Here is a 21200-nt window from a genome sequence, read left to right on the forward strand (position 1 = left end):
GTCTGAGGACTTACTGTCCAGTAGAGGGAAACACACACACATTGATGCACATCCACAAATACCATTAGGCTAAAAGAAGTCTATACAGAGAACTGAGGATGAACAGGAGAAGGACGGGAAACAGTAATTTAGCAAAAGTTTCTCTGCAGCACTGGAGTTAGGATTTAGTATGGACTCAGCAAGAGATGAGACTGAAGAGGTCGATGGGGACCGGATGATTATGTCCTCATCTTAGGAGTTAGACTTCATCTTTTAGGCATCAGGGAGCATGAAAGCACCATAATTAGATTTTTATTAAGAAAACTGTTGCGGGAGGGGGAGAATCTCTTTAAAAAGTAGCCTGGAAGCCTAGTCTCTGCCCTCATGAAGCTTTCAGTGGGCAAGGAGGGTGGGGCAGAAAATAAACAAGTAAATAAAACAGTAATTGTCACAAGTTCTAGGAAGGAACCAAGGCGTTGAGATAGAGAATAATGATTTGTGGGAGTTACCTTACTTTAGATAGGTTTGTCACTTTTAAAATGAGACCTGAAATAGGAAAAGGCGCCAGCTGTTTGAAAAGCGTAAGGAAGAACATTCTAGGGAGAAGGACAAGCATATGCAAAGGCCTGGAGTTGGGATAGAGCTTGAAATTCTGGGAACTGCAAGGCCCAGTTTAGCTGGAATGTAGGGAGAAAAACAACATAGAAGGGGATGGAAGAGGAATCTATAGAGGAGATGAGAGGGAGCAGTCACAGAAGTAGGAAGAAAGGCAGGAGAGAAGGATATCATGGAAGCCAAAGGAGAAAAGAGTTTCAGCATTATTATGCAGTACAGAGTGGTCTAATAAGATAAGGTGGAAAGGGAGTCCATTGGAATTGGCAATTACAAGGTCATTGATGATTTTGGTCATTGCCCACTCAGAGAAGTGATGTAGGTAGAAGACTTTTTTTTTTTTTTTTTAAGTCAGGAGATGTCACATTAAAGTCTCCTTTTTTAAAAAAAAAATTTATTATTTATTTAATTTATTTTTGGCTGCGTCAGGTCTTAGTTGCAGCACACGGACTCTCTAGTTGAGGCACGCGAACTCAGTAGTTGTGGTGCGTGGGCTTAGTTGCCCTGCAGCGTGTGGAATCCTAGTTCCCTGACCAGGGATCAAACCCACATCCCCTGCACTGGAAGGCGGATTCTTTACCACTGGACCACCAGGGAAGTTCCGGTAGAAGACTTCTTATAGCGGATTAACTACACTACAGCTATGCTTTCCCTTCCTTTATTTTCGTACTAGAGTATCTTGCCCAACAAGATTTGGTTTAATCCGGTGAGACTATTGATGAGATCTTTCAACTGCCAACTAGAAAACATTTATTAAACTTTCATAGCATTGCACTTGGTGTTAAGGTGATAAAAAGAAGATAGGTTCCTATGATATGGGTTTAAATTCAATATTCCCAAGAAATAATTTTGAAAGGGTGGCCCTCTAGCTTCACACTCCCTGAAAAACATCCATTGTGTACCCTGGAGCAGCTTACTACTTGCTTGCCTAGACATGTAAGCATGGAAGATTGTAATAAGCCTATGTTACATGTATAGTTTGTTTTCCACGAAACAGAGTGAATACGTTCTCAAAGTAGCAGCCACTTGCCTGTTTTGAGAATTAGTCACTTTTTTTACTCTTTTTCTATGCCAACATGTATTTTGATCAACAGTTTATGAATAGAGGATGCACATGTTTATGTTTGTGTGTGTACACTTCATCTATACCCCATTTTGTTTAAAGATCAACTTTATTTGCTGAATAGATTCCTGGTATAATTTTCTCAGCATTTGGAAGTTCATAATATAAGGAACTGTTTAAATATAAAGCAAAAGAGTAAGTAATGCAGATTGTCCTAACCATTTTTAAGGCCCAAATTGAGACCCATCAATCATTCATCATTTCAGTCATTCATTAATTTAATACGTATTACTGAGAACCTAATTATCTTCTTTTCCAGACCATTATGAGCTCTTCTTAGATCCGTAGCACTTATAGTCAGCACCTCACATTTTTGTAGAGACTTGTATACTGACTTGCATTGTTCTGTCATTAATACATGCTGGTCTTTATGTTTTTAACTAGTTTGGGTTCTCCAGGGCGGAGCCCTAGCCTTATGTTGATTTTGTATCCTCAAAGCACCCAGCATAGTTTTAGGTTAGAATATAGTAGGCACTTGATAGTTGATTGACTTTTATGATTGGGTTTTCAGATACTTATTTATGTTTTTCCTGTTCTTTAGTTTCCCTCAGCCTTTTTCAAAGGAAGGGTAAACATGTGTGCTGCATTTTGCTATGAGGTTTTAAAGTGCTGCACATCAAAGATTAGCTCAACCAGGAATGAAGCCTCTGCACTTTTGTATCTTCTGATGAGAAACAACTTTGAGTATACCAAAAGGAAAACCTTTTTGAGGACACATCTGCAGGTCAGTGAAAACCAAAGCTCCTCTTCTTTCTTCTATTCAATCTTTAGCCTCTATGTCAAGATCTAGAGCTACCCAATCCAATACAATAGCTATTAGCCACAGGTGGCCATTTAGCACTTGAAATGTAGCTAGTCTGAATTCAGATCTCCTGTAAATATAGAATACACATTGGCTTTTGAAGACTAAGTACAAAGAAGTAAAATATCTCAATTGTTTTATATTGACTATATGTTGAAGTGATATTTTGGATATATTGGGGTAAGTAAAATAAATTAAAATTCACTTGTGTCTTTTTACTTTTTAATGTGACTACTGGACAATTTAAAATTACACATGTGACTCAGATCATATTTCTGTTGGACAGCACTACTCTACAGCATAGGTGTTAAGAGCATAGATTCCAGATTCCAGATTCCAGGACTATCACACACTGTGTGACCTTAGCAAGGGCTTCCTTAGTCTCTCAGTGCCTCAGTTGCCTCATATGTAAAATAGTGGTAAATATCCCTACCTACCTCGTACGGTTGTGGTGAGGATTAAATGAGATGATTAAGTAACAAACAAAGCACTTGTGTTTTTCATGTGCCAGCATGCCCAGTTAGTAAAAAAAATGAGAGAAGTCTCAAGGTTTAGTAGAAAGCATAGACTTTGGAATTGGACCTACCTGGGCTTAAATCATAGCTCAGCTACTTACTTACTTATGTGACCCTAGGCAAGTTACTCAATTTGTCTTAACTATTTGCCTCATCTGTAAAATGAGACCAAGTATGTTTCACCTTGCAGGGTTATCATGAGGGTTAAAAATAAAGTGTGTGTGGTGCCAGGCACAAAATACCTGGCACATAATAGACACTGAGTACGTGGCAGTTGTTTTTCAACGTCTCCATGTTTTTTAGCTTATCTGATGAAGCAACTCTGAATTAAACAACAATTGGGACTTCTTGGCTCAGTAGCCCTCTTCGTAATATGGGAAATGCTTGGTCATATTTCTGTCTTCACTGCCATGGTCTGTCCCGTTGCAGTTGTTTATTGGAGACTGGGTTATAAATGAGGAAACAGCCATAAGCAGCTTTTTAGAAACGTCATCAGTGATTTGGAAATCTGATAGAAGTATATGCTTCCTGTAAAAATCTTCTATATAGTTACTTTTGGATACTAGGGCCAGCATTATATGTTAGGGTGTCTAATATTTGCTTTCATAGAGGTGTCACTTGTGTACCACCTTCCCCCAAAACATTTCTGCAATTAGTGTTCTGGTGTATCTGAAATTCCCCAGTAGGGTCCATTCTTCTGGGTTAAAACATCAATTTTTCTCAAGTCCTTTATTCAAATATAAATGAATTAATAAATGTGCAGACTTAGAACCAGGTTCTAAGTGGTCAATAAAGTGGGTAAGTAGTAGTATTATGATTATGATCTCTTTAATCCTCCTAACAGCTCTATGAAGTAGATATTGTTATCATCCCCATGTTGCAAATAAGGAAAGTGAGGCACAGGATGGGTAGTTAACTTTCTCAAACCCACTCAGTGAATAATGGATAAAGTCAAGATTTGAATCTAGGGCAGTTTCACTCAAGAGCCTGCACTCAGCTCCTATGGTATCTTGCTTCTCCGGATCAAGGGTAAAGCTTCCAGCCACTAACACCTTAGCCTGAATCATTTACACATTCAACCAAAGGAGCCTGAGAAATTAAAAAGCACCATTATGTTACATTATACTGCTATCATTATGTAATGTATATGCCGTAACATATACTGCTATCTAAACTAGACAGGCCCTAGTCAGAAACAAAGAAGGGAGCTGAGGCGCTGGAGTTGGAAGTCCAGCACACTGAAATAGACTAGTGAAAAGAAAGGAGAAACCATCAAGAAAAAGGTCATTTCTTCCCAACTTTGCCATAGCTACTACGTAGCAGGCATATTGAAAGTAGAGACCTGACCACCATTGTACTAGTTCACTAATTATGAAAACAGTTTTAGATCTAGCTGTGCCATGAGTTTGGAAGGTTTTTCACATCTAACCAAGAAAAGTCCCAATAAAATTTGTAATTAGGAACCTCTGAAGTTGCTATTTCAATAGAAGAGTTTAAACCCCTCATGTATGAAGAAAATAGATTTTGATGGAACTATGTAGGATCTTCAAAAGAATTTCATATGAGTGCTTATGGGTTTGTACAATGATGAAAATAAGCAGCATTTATTCAAAAGACATTTGAAAAAATGGTGTTTGCTTCTTCCCACAGATTATCATTGCTGTAAGCCAGCTGATAGCTGATGTAGCACTAAGCGGAGGATCGAGATTTCAGGAGTCTTTATCCATTATCAGTAATTTTGCAAATAGTGACAGACCTATGAAGGTATGCTCTCACTTCAAGTAAAAAATTAGAACTGCGTTCACTGTCAGGGAAGTTTACACTCCTCAAGTTAAACTGTGTGTTGGAGTCACAATTTTTATATAGTATAGAGTTTATAGAATGTGAGCTTCACAAGTCAAAGCTTTGTCTTGTATACCACTGCACCTCTAGCACCTAGAACACTGCCTGGTACACAGCGGATATTCAATATTATTTGAATGGATGGATCAATGGCTATAGTGTGTATACATAGTTATGATAGGATTCAAATTTTTTCTGGGCTTGATTTTTAAACTTGCTCAGAAAAGAAATGGGTCCTTTCTTAACAGTTGTTACCATTTATAAGATTGGTTAATTAAGCATTGAGTTTGAAACTTCACAAAACCTCACTTATTAGATTAGCTAACAGCTGCCTGATCCTTTGCCAACAGATAAGGAGTGGCACAGAAGGGATTCATTATTTGATGATTTTCTGAGTTTAAAGAATCATCTGTTAACTGGGGCTTACCAGAGATACTTACTGGCAAATCCAAGTCCAAGGCTGTCATTCTTAGGCACCAGCTGGCTGAGGCCAAACCCAAGACCCTGACCACCATTCCTCTTTCCGAGCTATATGCTTAAAACCTATAACATTGTGAAAATTCATTTTTTGTTTTGTTTCATGGAGAGCAGGTTCTGATCTTCAGTGATGCATGCGTACAAGGGAAGAAGAATCATTTGCCAATAGAGAACTTTTCCTCCCCGAGGAATCATCCCCATTCTTGGGAAAAGTCATCTTTCAGCATAATTTGACAATTTGTGTAATATCTGGAAAAAAAAAAAAAGCTCACAGTCACAGCATACTTAATGTTTGGGATGTGTCGGATCTTTGTACCAAAAAATATTCCCATAGGAATGTTGCTGAAACTGAAAAAAACACTGAGTAGTGCCAGCCATCGTCAGGCTGGGAAAGTTTGCTTTTCAGCCAGTTCTGGTTCCTCGGGAGATCAGTATATGCTTCAACTAATCCCATGAGCACAGAAAACGCTTATGTCATTTAGGATTTTTTTACTTATACCCTAAGAGTTTATTTTTACCAGTTTTTACCATCCTTAATTCCATGTTATGTAAAAGTTGGGTTAGCAGCTTTTTCAAAGTAAATGGGGTCTGCTTTAGCCCTCCTTGATAGGAAATCTTTTTCATGACTCATTTCTGAAATGACTTAGTTTTATTCTGGTAGGGAAGTCATTACCAATAAACTCTAGTACAACAAAGTATAGCTTTCTCCCAGTAAATGGAATCTCTATTAATGTATAAGAAGAGACTTTACATATATAATTATTTTTAAAAGTCATCTTTAAAGAAGGCACTTTTAAAAATCATTTTCTCCACATTTGGTTATATTCACATTGAAAGGCTCCCAAAGCCCTGTACCTGTCCCTTACTCATCTTCTCTGAATCCTACAAATAATTGTGATTACTCCAGTGGAGTTAATAGGAAGCGATAGGACTTCCTTAATAGTGCCCAGGATAAAGAGGAAACTCGAACTTCGTGTTTTTGGGAACAGACACTTTGAGAGAAGTTAATGATCTCTTTAAACTCTTCAGAGTGTTCTGTGATTCATCAACTCTTATTTGCATAATTGGAAATTTTTGCAGTATGGTTTTCACCTTAGTGTATATGGTAGTTGGTAGATGGGATAAGTATGCTTGTCAATGTGGAAGAGTGACTAAGATCACTAGCTCTGGAGCCAAACTGCCTGGGTGTAAATCCTGTCTCTACCGCTTACCAACTGCAAGACTTTGGCCAAACTACTTAACTGCTGTATACCTCGGTTTTCCATTGGTAAAATGAATTATAATAGTACTTAATTCATAAGGTTGTTATAAAATTTAAAATATGTAAAGCACCTAGGCCACTGCCTGGTGCATAGTAAGCTGTCAATTTTTAGTTACTGTTGTAACTAAAATTACACAATAAAAGTGAATGTACATTACACTCATAGCTGTAGAATTCACGGTGGAGGAGCTGGGGTTCAAAGCCAGGCAGTCTGGCTCCGAAGTCCGTGCTTTTATGTATTATGAATATACTGCCCTCAAACTCATTGCCTTTGAAGCCTGAGCTAGTGGGATATATTTTAAAGAATTAATTTAAAACTCTTTAGGCATGCCACATGCCAAGAACCAAGAACCAAATACCAAGATCTCTAACAAGGGGTAAAAGTTGTGTGTTATTCCCAGGATTGGATGCCTAGGCTTAGAGCACATTGGTAATATTGATAAACATGTCCTTTTTGTTTGTTTTGATATTAGGCAACTGCTTTTCCCACAGAAGTTAAAGACTTGACCAAGAGAATCCGTACTGTTCTTATGGCCACTGCTCAAATGAAGGAGCATGAGAAAGACCCCGAAATGCTAATTGATCTCCAGTATAGCTTAGCCAAGTCCTATGCAAGTACCCCAGAGCTCAGGAAAACCTGGCTTGATAGCATGGCGAAGATTCATATAAAAAATGGAGATTTTTCAGAGGTGACTACTTATGGCTTTGTTCTAAACACAACCCTGCAAAACCCCTGGAGCGCAATCTGACAGTTCTTTCTTTGTCATCCTTTTTCAGGCAGCAATGTGTTATGTCCATGTGGCAGGTTTGGTTGCAGAGTTTCTTCATCGAAAAAGTAAGATATTTCTGTTCTTAGAGATGGGGAGAACTTCAGTTAGCACAAGAATTTTTATCTTTGTAGCTTGCAACTGTGAATGTGATATGATTGAGCTCTGAAAAGTATGTTCACCTTTAGCCTTATTCACTGTTAAACAGAAGTTGTTATAAAAGAAAACTGGATTGTTCATTTGCCTTCTGCTTTCATTAAGAGTACAAGAATAAGCTGAATAGTACAGGGCCAGGCCTGATGCCCAGTGTTTATTCTCCAAGACTGTCTCCCTGGAAGACTGCCACAAATTAAATTCTTCTCAGGGCTTATGAGAAGCCCTGGATAATACACACCACTTATTTTCCCCTATCTGCCTCAACTTTACCAACAACTGCCCACAAATTATATCTCTACAGCCACTTTAGTGCAACAATATCTTGGTATTAAAAGGGAGTTGGCACATCAGCAAGATGGCCCTATAAGATGTCCCTCATTTGTATACCCATCTCAACAGCAATTTGGCACCCATACATGGACGAAAGTGCCTTTGTGGGAGCTGTGGGATCCAGCACCACATGCCAAGGGACCTGGGAGGAATTTTACCCACCTATGCATCAGGTAATAGGCAGACAGATCTGTGTCCTGTCTGTGGACCCTGCAGTGGCCTATGAGCTGGCTCCAGCCCCTCTCAGCTGCAGTCCGGGATCCCCTGGAGAACACTGTCTTTAGATAATCTCCCACAGATGAGAGAGCCTTGGGGGAAGTCCAGAAGTCCAGTGGAGAAGTTCCAGCATGCTGTTGGAGCAAAAATTATACAAGTTTGAATGCATTGGAGAGGATAAGAGGAACAGTTTGATTTTACTCGTGTCACCCTTTCCCCAAGGTGGCACAGCTCAGTGCCAAGAGAGACTTTCTCACCGTGATTTCTTCTGCAGGGAAAAGTGAGGGCATGTGAGTGGGTACTGCCTTTCCCAGCAGTGCAGATGTTGCCAAAGAGGCCTATTTCTCTCTTGCCCCATTGAGAGTACTGAGTCATGAACTGAATGAGTGGGGGGCAGGAAGAGGCTGGGAGAGCAGCAGATAGGACTTAGAGGGCATTACAGGGACACAGATCCTACTAATCACATCACAGACTCCATCAAAAAGCCCACCAACAAATTGCTAGAGATATTTAGCCTGTGGATCCCCCCCAGCTGGCCCACAGGCACCCCTGGTGCTCCATGCGCCTCAACCACACACTGTAGCTGGATCTCTGTGCATGCTCCTGAAGGCAGATGGCTAGTGAGCATGTGCAGAAAACCAGCCAAAATCAGTGGGCCAGGGGGAGACCACAAGCTTGAACTTTAGAATCACCCTTGGGTGATCAAATGGGAGGCTGTTAGCACCTGGCCTGGTGTATTGCATGATGGAGAAAAGACATACACGCTTAAGAATTCTGTCGTAAGAGGGAGCGAGAACTGTGGAGCAGGTGTATCCATAGCAGGTCTGTGAAAGCCTCAGAGTCCCTAGCAGGACAGATGGAAAGTTGTTCTCTCCTAAAATCAGTCAGTAAAGTTGGTTGGAGGTAACTGCTACTTCACATGTGAAGATAGCAGTGGAAGACTTCAAGGAACATGAAAAATGAAGGAAACATGACACCACCAAAGGATCACAATAATCTTGTAGTAACCAAACTCAAAGACATGGAGATCTGCAATTTATCTAATAAAGAATTCAAAATAGCTGTTCTAAGGAAGCTCAGTGAGCCACAATAAAACAGAAAATTCAACAAAATCAGGAAAATACACGAACAAAATGAGAAGTTAAACCGAGATAGAAACCTCACAAAAAAGGACCAAACATATTCTGGAGCTGAAGAATACAATGAATGAAGTGAAAAACCACAGTAGAGCGTATTAACAACAGAATGGATCAAGCAGAAGAAATAATCTGAATTAGAAGACTGGACCTTTGAAATTATCCAGTCAGAGGAGAAAAAAGAAAATGAAAAAGAGTGAAGAAAGCCTATGTGATCTGTGGGATACTATCAGCAGAAACCTTACAGGCCAGGAGAGAGTGGGATGATATTTTCAAAGTGCTGAAAGAAAAAAAAAAACTGCCAACCAAGAATACTCCATCCAGCAAAGTTGTCCTTCAGAAATGGACAGATGAAGACTTGCCCAGGCAAAAGCTGAGGGAGTCCATCACCACTAGACCTGTCTTCTAAGAAATGCTGAAAAAAGTTCTTCAAGCTGAAATGAAAGGATGCTAATTAGTAACATGAAAACATATGAAATGTATCCATATGAATGGATAAAGAAGACATGGCACATATAATCAATGGAAAGAAGGAAATCCTGCCATTTGTGACAAAAGGGATGGAGCTTGAGGGCATTATGTTAAGTGAATTAAGTCAGAGAAAGACAAATACTGTATGATCTCACTTATACGTGGAATCTTCGAAAGCCAAATTTGTAGAAACAGAAAGTAGAATGGTGGTAGCCAGGGGTAGCGGAAATGGGGTAATTTTGGTCAAAGGGTACAAACTTCCGCTTAAAAGATGAATAAGTTCTGGATATCTAATGTACACAGTGATTATAGTTAACAGTACTGTGGTATATACTTGAAAGTTGCTAAGAGTATAGATCTGAAATGTTCTCACTCCCCCCAAAATGGTAATTATGTGTGGTGATAAACACTACTGTGGTAATCATTTCACAATATATACATGTATCAAATCAACACATACACCTTAAACTTACACAGTGTGAGATATCGATTATGTCTCAACAGAGCTGGGGCTGGTTGCAGGGGTGGAAGGGGGCCACAAAAAGGAGTCATGGTCTTGAAGGGCTCAGGATCCAGCAAGTCTAATTCAGGAATCTGCCTGAAAACTTCCCTTTCCAAAATTAGTATTGTTGACTGTTGTAACAACTACTTAAATAGTAAAACAGTTGAGTTAGGTTTAAAAAGTGATTGGCAATGGACATTGCAAAGAAATCTCCCACTATCTATCATAATTGCCAAGCTATTTCCTTGAAGGCAGTCAAATGAGTAACATTTGGGCAAAATGAAACCATCTTGTGGGAGTCACATGGCTGCAGTTTTGGCTCTGAGAACACAACCATGTTTTGTTTTGTTTTTTAATTCCAGAATTCCTACAGTTAACTATATATCTTTCTTCCCAGATAGCATGACTAAAATGTAGATTCATTTTACTTATATTTTAAATTTAACACTTTCTGTTTGATACTGAATTTCTTTTGAACAATCCATATTTTGAAATTGGTATACTCTAGTATTCTCTTTTTAGTACATATGTGGTTTTAAAATGGAGAATGGGATTAATTATCAAAAGAAGGCCTTGTTTGAGGGTTTTTTTTCTACATCACTGGTATGCCTGAGAAATTGCAGTAAAAACACATATTGAAATTGCACACCTGCAGTTGCAAAAAACTAACAAATATGAGAACCCTAAACATGGTACTAAATAAAGTTCTAGGTGTGTCTTTCAGGTATATCAGGTTAATATTATCTCATCTTTTTCATTAGTAGAAATCTGAAATAAGAGTTTTTTGTCTACTGAGTATAAACCTATACCCTTTATATATTGAAAATAGTTAAATATATTAAAATATTTCCTTAGAATTTTTTTTCACAAGTGCAAAGACCTTAAAACTAAGCAAAAATCAAGAATTATTAATCTCCATTATCAGTTCTTAAGCTTTAGAATTATAACTATAGTATTGGAGAAAATAGCAACTAAAATATTTAAATATTGCTGTGGGTTTTTTTGGACATTAGCTTGAGGCAGCTAGCCTGAACACCAAACAGTGTGACATGTTTCAACAAGTGGAAACAGTGCTTTTAACTAGTCATTTAAGTATTTATTTCATAATACCTTCAAGGTTTTTTAGAATTTATCCTTCACAGAAATCAAAGAGCCCTTCTCTGAGTAGGAAGAAAATGATGTTTTGCATTTTAAACAAAAAATAATGTTAAATATAGGAGAGGTTTACATATTTATTTATAGGTGCCATCTATTTTTAAGCCTGGAAAATTCTACTCAAACTAGAAAATCGTATTCTAAAATGGTGGCAGTAGTAAAATCCTCAGCATTTCCCCCCTTAGCTTCAATCATGCCAATGATCGAAAACACCTGATTTTGCTAATTAGCTGATTCAGCTATGATAGTTATACCCAGGTAGACCACTAATGTTAAAACAGAAGTTAAAAACTTAATCTGTTAACCTGTCATTCAGTCTGAGAAATCCATGATCTAGATAAGACCTGGATATTCACAGAGTAAATAAAAGTACGTTTGAGTGCAGGACTGAAAAAAAAAGTTTTATTTATACTTAAGACACACTTATTTAACAAAAATAATTGAGCAATTGTAGAACCCTGTGTTTTCTATCAAGTGTCCTTGATAATGAAGACAAAATCTCTGACGTATCAATTGCCAAAATTTTTCTGTTTTCTCAAAGTCCTATGCCATTTCTGTTGGAGTCATTATAAAGCTTTCTTTTTCATCAAGATGGAATGAAATGCTACAGCTGATGCACTGGAGACACATGTTTTCCTATTTAGAGTTTTTAAGAAAAAAAAATAGTTTGTCTCATTGGGTGGTTGCCTAAGCGAGCCAGGACTTGGGCCCCTGGCCTCCAGAGGTGACCACAGAACACCAGTGAGGGCCCATTTCTAGATCCTTTTTTTCATCTTTCAGGCCCTGAACTGAAAGGGGAAGGGGAAGGAGGTGTGCAGTTCTCCCTGCACCGCCACCCTCAAACGTCTTTCAGGCAGCCAGGGCTCCTGCTCTTTGTACCAGAGATCTTAAGGGTCACCATTCTCTTCCCTTTCCCTAAGTTACCTCTAAGTGGTGATGCTAGGTGTTAGTTACTCCCACTCCCAAAAATATGTAATAAAAAACAGATCTAAATTTCCTTATTTTTATTTTGTCTGAAAACCTCAAAATGTTCTAGATCTCATTCTCTGGAGACTAGACTTATGTACCTCTTCCTCCTCTCTTCTGGAGAGATTGCACAACTGTTTTCCCCCAGGGAAGACAAGAATCAAGTCTGCATTCTTACACCACCACATAGCATCCGAGGTTCAGCAAAGCTTCAGGCCTGTAGAGCTCCTCCAGCACCCCCAGGAAAAGGAATTTCCTTTCCCATAGAGTCTGTTCTTTTCATGCCTTATAGGATAATGTTCCCTTTGCCAAGTCTTTATACCCAGGTTCTGATAGCTTAAATTCTGCAAAGCTTTTTCTTTACCCACTTCCTTCCCAATTACAGCTTTTTCCCTTTTTGCCCTCCGCTCTTACCTCCTATCCCTCTTCTGACCAGCAGTCGTATTTTATCAAGGGTTCAACTGCTTTCCCATCCTCCAAACTCCTCCCTACTTTTTTCATGGGACTATTTGTGCTCAAGGTAGTGGTCTCTACTTGGACAGTTTGCATCTTGCTTTCCCTTGGACAGCAATCAGGAATACAGAAGCTACAGCTATGAAGGGCAAAATCAGGAATCCAGGTCACATACCAGAAAGATTCAAAGCAGACCCTCCAAGACCATGTTATATAATGCTACACAGGGCTACGGGAGAGCCCTCACACACGTGCCTCCCTCTGTTGGGACATATACACTGGCCTAGATTCAGCAACTTGTTTCATCTGAAACAAGACTAAACAAGACTAAAGGGAATCAGAATTTTCCCCAAGCATTTTAAAGACCCTAACAAACAAAAGAGTCCTCTTATCATTGGATAGTTTGGTGGGTGTTGATAACTTAAGCAAACAAAGGGATATATAGGCGTTTCTAGCTAGAGATAACGTCATCAGGCATAGGACTCAAGATAATACACTTAGCAAGAATAGTAGACTCTGAAGCTGAAAATCCATAATAGTAGTCTTTACACCAGATGATACACACAACAAAGTCCAAAAGAAGGTATTAACCTGTTTGTTTCTGACAAGAACCATAATTTACCCTCCTTCTACTTAAGGTACACACCGGAAGACTCTTGCCCAAGGTGCTTTAGTCTCATCTGATCTCAGGCATAGGAGTATGCCCCTTTTTGTCCTCCCCTAAATCACAGCCTACTAGAGAAACCCTAGATTTGGGAATCACTTAAAGTAATAATATCCTCAGAGTAGACAGGATTTTTCCCCCAGTCATGGACCTAGCTGCCTGAGGCCTTCAGGGATTGACCCTTTTCTTTGTTAAGGACCACACTATCTCTTCAAGTCAAGTTTTGGGGCCCTCTTCCTTAACTGCCTAGCTCTTGACTTCATAAAGGTAATCAAGTGGGACATTTTCTCCTAAATTTCAAAAAGTTCTCCTAATGCACCTGCTACTCAAAGAGTGTCCCATGGACGCAACTGCCAGTCTGAGAACTGTTTCTTACTGGTCCATGACATGATAAGGAATATTAACCCGAATGTAAATCAACTATGTCACTGAGCATGATGGTTAGTTCAGCTGAATTTTTTATTTTTTATAGAAAGACTTTGTTGAAGAAGGAAGTGATGAATTGATTTACATTCTGGTACAGCTCCTTATCGTGTTGTGATCCAGCACTTTGAATAGAATTCCCCTAGAAGTCTATATAACAGACCATTTTAGGCATGCTTATCCTCAGAAATGAAACATGCCATGCTCTATCTTCAGTGCCTTTTATTACCTAATTTCTTTGAACAAAAATGGCCCTAAAGTCCATTGGGTCAAAGTAAATCTTACTTTCATTTCTGCCTCTCCTTTTTCTCTAACAGAAATCCACTGACTACTCCCTATGTGTTTCTCCATTTTTGAAAAAGTGCTTCAGAATAACCCCATCTTCTCTTAACCAGAATCCCATCTTTCTCTCTCATAGAAGTGTGATGCTGACTTGATAACTCATTTTCTATTAAGCGTCTTACCAGAAGATGTATGTCTAGTTAGCATTCACTTAGACAAGAAGAGCTGGCAAAATCCAAGCCATGATACATGACCCTTTTTTCCATCAGAATGCTGAGAAATCTCCTCAATGTGAGGTTTGGCTTTCTTAAACCTTCCTTCTTCCTTCCCCAACCTCTAACACCAGGAAGCTTACCGAATATTTAGTCGTGAGTAGGTCATCATTTCTAAGCATCACTATTAGAGAGGTTGTAGAACAATAGATTGCAAAAGCTGTCCCCTTTGTGCCCAGCCATTTTCCACTGCCTAGCAGATTCGGTTATAAGGAAGCTGAATTTTCCTTAACTCTAAAATGACAGCCCCCTTAGATAGCGGTAAACGCAGCCAGAGCAGGAGTGTTTGGACATGTTCCTATGTCCAGAATCTGCAGGGCAACCACGTGGCCTTCTATACCCAGACTCTTGCTTGACAGTAACAATTTGGTCCACAGTCCTACAGCAGCTGTTCTCAGCTTGAGCTCACTTCCTACTTCCCAGGGGTCCAGCTGCAGAGTCACTTACTATACGAGCTGCTAGCAATTATTTTATCTTGAGAAAGCTAGTTTATTTATTGGTAGCTTTGTTTGGTAATAATAATGCATTGCACACTTGTTATATGTTAGGTTCTGTTCTAAACACTTTACATTTCATTGAATTCTTATAAGGTAGCTGCTGTTTCTATTTTACAGATGATGGAACTTTTTACAGTCCTAGAGAGAGAAACATGTCTAAAATCACACAGTTAATGATAGAGCTGGGTCTATCTAACTCCAAAAGCTCTGGTTCTTCCAGTGCCCCATCCTGTTTCTCTAAGGATGCTTCATCCCTGGCATCTGTTTTATTTTCTGCCTCTCTTTACAAGTCCTAGGCTAGGCTAACAACCCACTTTTCCAATTCTCCAGTGAAATGAGGAGCTAGAGATGACTACAAAAGCTCATTCGATGTTTATCTGAAAAGTACATGCTCTCTTTGTTTAGGTGACAGACCATAAACATACACAGGATCAAAGTGTTAATAACAATTTTTAGATCACATTAGGAAAACATTTACTATAGTAGCCATTGAAGATGATGCATAGTCAGAGAATGAAACTTATTTGTAAGTAACTTGAGCTCACCATTTGGTAAAAAGACTGGTAGGATGTACAGTAGATAGAAATAATTTGTAAAATTCTTTTTTTGTAACTGCAAATTGCACTTATGACTTTGATCCTTACAAAAATATGTGTTTATTTTTAAGGGTAACTAATCCCTGTAAGGCTATCTGTTATTTACAAAACACTTTTTAAAAATAAATTTACTTCACTGGTTTTTATTCACGCAGAATTATTCCCTAATGGATGTTCAGCCTTCAAGAAAATTACTCCCAATATAGATGAAGAAGGAGCAATGAAAGAAGATGCTGGAATGATGGACGTCCATTATAGTGAAGTAAGACTCCAGGGCCTGCATTGCCAGTTATATAAATTTAACTTCTTAAAATTTATTTACATTAAAAAATTATTACAGCTAAAAAAAAAAATTATTACAGCTAACTTAATTTGGAAGGTAACTAAGGGTTGATGAACTGTGAGCATTAAAACTGCCCAGGGAAAAGATGTGCCTGTGTGGAATGTGGAGCCCTATCTCTGGAACTGTTCTTATTGTCTGGTTTTAGAAATGTACCATGTATCTTCCTCAGATCACCTTCCCAGTAACCAGATCACGGTCAACATACTTTGGAGAAATCTCCGTAAAAAAATATAGCTAACAATGTAACAGTTAAGGAGAGGATGCTTACGAGTATTTTAAAGACGGAAAATTTCTGCTTCAAGCTTCATATGGGTAGCAAACAGCTTCAGTTGTCAATCACTCAACAAATATTTGTTGAGCACTGACTTATGAGCAAGGCTTTGGACTTGGTGATATAGAAGCTATAAAATAATTAGATATGGCTGATCCCTGACCTCTTATGTCTACCTAAAGAGATAATACACCTGCTCGAAATGGAGAAAAGCAAGACAGTGCCATTTGAATAATACAGACAGTATGTTCCACGCAGAGTTGAAGGTGAGAGATGCCTTTGAGCTGAGGTAGAACAGAGGACAGTTAGGGTTAGAGAGAGATTTGAAGCGTGAAGACACCCTGAAGGCATTTTAGCAGAGGGAGGAGGATAACGGGGACAAAAGTTAAGAGGTGGGAAAGTATAAGGCATCTTTGGGGGCACAGTGAATGGATCATTTTGGCAAAGCCATTGGGTTCACATAGAGAAGAGTAGTAGTTGAGGTCAGATTTTGGGAAACTTTGAATGTCTGGACTTCACTGATTAGAATGTTGAATTGCTGTCAAAGGTTTTTGAGCAGGATAATGACAAGATGAAAGCAAGGAAGAGGAAAGGTTAATTTGGCGGTTATGTGGGAAATGTATTAGAGGTAGATGGATAGGGGCTGGAGGCAGAGTCTGGAGGGCGGGCTGCCCTAAGAGTCCAGATGTGAAGCAGCCAGGCCTAAACCCAGGTAGTGACAGGTTCAGGAAACACTGTGAAGAAAAGAGGAAGACTTGCTGGCTGTGGGAGGAGAAGAGTCAAAGATAGTGCTGAGATTTCAGGTTTGGATATTATAGAAAAATGATGGATGGATGATTTTACAGGGAAGATGATGAAATCAGTTTTTGATGGGTGTTGAATTTGAAGTAGAAGGTTATTGAAATGGAAATAACATCAGGCCATTAGAAATTCAGAACTGAATCTAAAGAGAGAGATCAGGGTTGGAGAGCCACATCTGGAAGTCGTAGCTGTGTGAGAACCAAAGCACACTGACGATGGGAGGTAATACAGCAAGCGAAGACCAGAGAACCAAGGACTGAGGCACATTGATGTTCACAATTAAGGAATGTGAAGACCAAAGAAAGAAAGAAACAACAAAAGTGGAGAGATTTAAGGGGTTGCAGTCCCATAGAAATAAATTTTTTTAACATTGTATTAAGAAACATAAGAAGCAGCCAGGTTAAAGTGGCAGAGGCACATTTTATACTTTATGAATTGTTTTTTTAATATTTTTACTTAATTTTTAAAATTTATTTATTTTATTTATTTATTTTTGGCTGCTTTGGGTCTTCGTTGCTGCGTGTGGGGTTTCTCTAGTTGCGGCGAGCAAGGGCTACTCTTCGTTGGAGTATGCAGGCTTCTCATTGCAGTGGCTTCTCTTGTTGCAGAGCACGGGCTCTAGGTGTGCGAGCTTCAGTAGTTGTGGCTCATGGGCTCTAGAGCGCAGGCTCAGTAGTTGTGGCGCACGGGCTTAGTTGCTCTGCGTTATGTGGGATCTTCCCGGACCAGGGCTTAAACCGGTGTCCCCTGCATTGGCAGGTGGATTCTTAACCACTGCACCACCAGGGAAGTCCTGTTTTTTTTAAAAATATAAGCAATCTCAAGGTAGCTCTAGTTCGTTTAGCTAAGATGATATATGCCTAGAAGCTTTACCTACTACTTCTATATGGGTCTCTCTCCTCATCAATAAAATAAAGGTGATAATACTATCCTGGTCACTTCACAACAAATGTGAAGGCTCTTTATAAGTCATTAGGTGCTACATAAATGTCAGACTTTATCACTGACCAACTTGATAGTAAGGTTTCCTTTTACCTCCAGAACCTAGAAGAGTAGATGCTTAAAACATCCTTGCTGAATTAATTTATCATAACAGAGAATCGAGATACTTGAATTTTAATCCCAGTTCATTGCTTGACTGTGAAGCCTTGAGTAAATTAATTCACTTTTTGGGTTTTTAGTTAGACTTCAATGATTTTCATCTAAGACCTCCAGTTTGTGCGGGCTAGCAGCAGAAAGATTCATGGGAGTCTGTGGGAGATAAATGGTTTAACACAACTGAAGTTACGTCCTTTTTTCCAAACAGCAGCTTCAACTTAGTCATAAAAATGGCCTTGCGCCTGACCCTTTTTTATACTCTCAAGGAGAGCGGTAATATTTCTTATTAGTCAAGAACTGTAATCAGTTTTCTATGTAAACACATTTGTTGGAACTCTGTTGTGTTCTACAGTAATAATTTATACATGCTTTTCATTTGATGTATACAGATAGAATCATGTTCTCCATAGTGCCATTTTATGTTTCAGTTTATATAATAGGGCTTCTTCCCCGTGCTCTAGCCAGTGGAAAATAACTGCCACCGATTTACAAGTTTAATTGAAATGAAAAACACAAATTGTTGTTCACTTAGTGCCTTATTTAAATAGGTTAGTTAAACCAATAATAATTTAATTTGTTTTTAAAACTGCCTTTCTGACTTTTGATTTGCAATAGTTTTTAAAGATATAATTAACATACAGTAAAATTCACACATCTTAAGTGGACAGCTTGATGAATTTCCACAGTTGTATACACCCGTATAAATTACCACCAGAAACAAGAAATAGAACGTGTCCATTCCCCCAGAAAGTTCCATTGTGCCCATTTCCAGTTAGTCTCCCCACCCCCACTATCTGATTTCTATCATTGTAGATTAGTTTTGCCATATTTTGGTGTCATAACATGGAATCATTCAGTATGTACCCTTTTGTATCTGCCTTCTTTTGCTTAACATAATGTTTTTGAGATACACCCATATTGCTGAGTATATCAAAAGTTCTTTTTCATTGCTAAATACTCCATTATATCAATGTAAGATTTTTAAATCCATTCTCCTGTTGATGGATTTTAGATTGTTTCCAGTTTGGGATTGTTACAAATATACGGCTGCTTTAAGCATTCTTATCTATGACCTTTTGTGGACATATGCTTTCATTTTTCTTGGGTAAATACCTAGGAGCGAAACTGCTGGATCCTGGGGAAGTTATATATTTAACTTCATAAAAAATTGCCAGAGTTTTTCCAAGTGGTTGGACTATTTTATATTCCTACCAGCAATGAATAAGAGTTTCAGCTGCTCCACTTCCTCACCAACATTTGATGTTGCTAATCTTTTTTTATATTTTTACCATTCTGTTAGACATGAATTGGTACCTCGTTGTGTTTTTCACTTGTATTTCCCTAATGACTAATGGTACTGAGCACTTTTTATGTGCTCCTTTGTCTTTCATATATCTTCTTTTGTGGAATGTTTGTTCAAGTCTTTTGCCCGTTTTTAGAAATTGCATTATTTTTTTTGTTGACTTAGGGGAGTTCTTTCTATATTCTGGATATAAGTCCATTGTCAAGTATATTTGCTGCAGATTTATTTACCAGTCTTTGATTTGTTTATTTATTTTCTTAATTGAGTCTTTTATTGAGCAGAAAGTTTTGGTTTTAATGAAGTTCAATTTACCGTTTTTTTGATGGTTTGTTTTTGTGTGTGTGTTTGGTCTGAGAAATCTTTGCTTACCTCAAGACTGTGAAGATACTGCCTTATATTTTCTTCTATAAACTTTGTTTCTGAGTTTTATGTTTAGGCTGATAATCTATCTAGAATTCATTTTTGAGCATGGAATGAGAGGTCAAGCTTCATTTTTTTCTGTTTTTTAAAAATTAATTAATTTATTTATTTTTGGCTTTGTTGGGTCTTTGTTGCTGCGCGCGGGCTTTCTCTAGTTGTGGCGAGTGGGGGCTACTCTTCGTTGTGGTGCACGGGCTTCTCATTGCGGTGGCTTCTCTTGTTGTGGAGCATGGGCTCTAGGCACGCGGGCTTCAGTAGTTGTGGCACGTGGTCTCAGTAGTTGTGGCTCACGGGCTCTAGAGCGCAGGCTCAGTAGTTGTGGCACACAGGCTTAGTTGCTCCGCAGCATGTGGGATCATCCTGGACCAGGGATCGAACCCGTGTCCCCTGCATTGGCTGGTGGATTCTTAACCACTGAGCCACCAGAGAAGTCCCAAGGTTCATTTTTTTCTAAACAGTTATTTTACATGGTCCACACCATTTGGGGAAAAATAAAACTTTTACCCCCACTGAATTGCTTTGGCACCTTAGTCAAATTTCTGTTCTTTATATGTCTGTGGTCTATTTCTAGACTCTGTTTTGTTCCATTGATCTATTTGTCCATCTTGATACCAATATCACACTGTCTTGATTACTATAAATTTATAAGTCTTGGAATCAGGTAGTGTTAGCCCTCCAACTGTATTCTTTTTCAAAGTCGTTTTGGCTATTCTGTATCCTTTGAATTTCCATGCAGAATTTTGAATCATTGTTTCTATTTCCTCAAAATAGCCTGCTGGAAGCTTTGTAGAGATTTTGTTACATTTATATATCACTATATGGAGAATGGAGAGCTTAACAATACTGAGTCTTTCAGTCAGGTCTTATTTAGATTGTCTTTAATTTCTCCCAGCAATATTTTGTGATTTTTCAGGATAGAAGTCTTTTCCTGGGTATATATTGTTAGATAATGGATGTTCTGATGCTACTGGAAATAGTATTGCTTGATTTTTTAATCTTAGTTTCCAATTTGTTGTTGCTAGTATATAGAAATACAGTGATTTTGTATGGTGATCTTATAATCTGCAACCTTGCTAAATCTGCTTATTAGTTTTAGTAGTTTGTATATTCCTTAGGGTTTTCTACATACACAATCATGTCATCTGCACAGAAAGACAGTTTTACGTTTGCCAGTCTCTGCTCGCTCGCTCTCTCTCTCTCTCTCTCTCTCTCTCTCTGTCTCACCTTATTACACTGGCTAGGACCTTCAGCATAATGTTGAATAGAAGTGGTAAGAGCAGACATTCTTGACTTGTTCCCACATTTAGGAGAAGAGTGTTCAGCCTGTAGGTTTTTGGGTTTTAGTAGAAGCTCTTTATCAGATTGAGAAAGGTCTTCTATTCCCTGTTTTCTGGGGATTCTTTTCTAACATCATGAAGGGGTGTTGAGTTTTTTCAAATGCTTTTTCTGCATCTGTTGCTTGAGATC

The 21200-nt window shown here is 38.6% G+C and overlaps 1 protein-coding gene across 2 annotated transcripts in view; it reads left to right on the forward strand.

Annotated features, from left to right (window-relative positions):
* The window catches only part of DOCK11 (dedicator of cytokinesis 11), a 196636-nt gene that overhangs the window by 145173 nt on the left and 30263 nt on the right, over positions 1 to 21200 (forward strand). For both annotated transcript variants that reach the window (XM_059909928.1, XM_059909929.1), the window contains 5 exons: positions 2256 to 2438; positions 4682 to 4795; positions 7085 to 7300; positions 7389 to 7446; positions 15653 to 15759. In XM_059909928.1, the coding sequence (XP_059765911.1) occupies positions 2256 to 2438; positions 4682 to 4795; positions 7085 to 7300; positions 7389 to 7446; positions 15653 to 15759 (678 nt within the window). The remainder of the gene's footprint in view (positions 1 to 2255; positions 2439 to 4681; positions 4796 to 7084; positions 7301 to 7388; positions 7447 to 15652; positions 15760 to 21200) is intronic.

The sequence above is a fragment of the Balaenoptera ricei genome, chromosome X (genome assembly GCF_028023285.1).
Source record: "Balaenoptera ricei isolate mBalRic1 chromosome X, mBalRic1.hap2, whole genome shotgun sequence".
Classification (NCBI taxonomy): domain Eukaryota; kingdom Metazoa; phylum Chordata; class Mammalia; order Artiodactyla; family Balaenopteridae; genus Balaenoptera; species Balaenoptera ricei.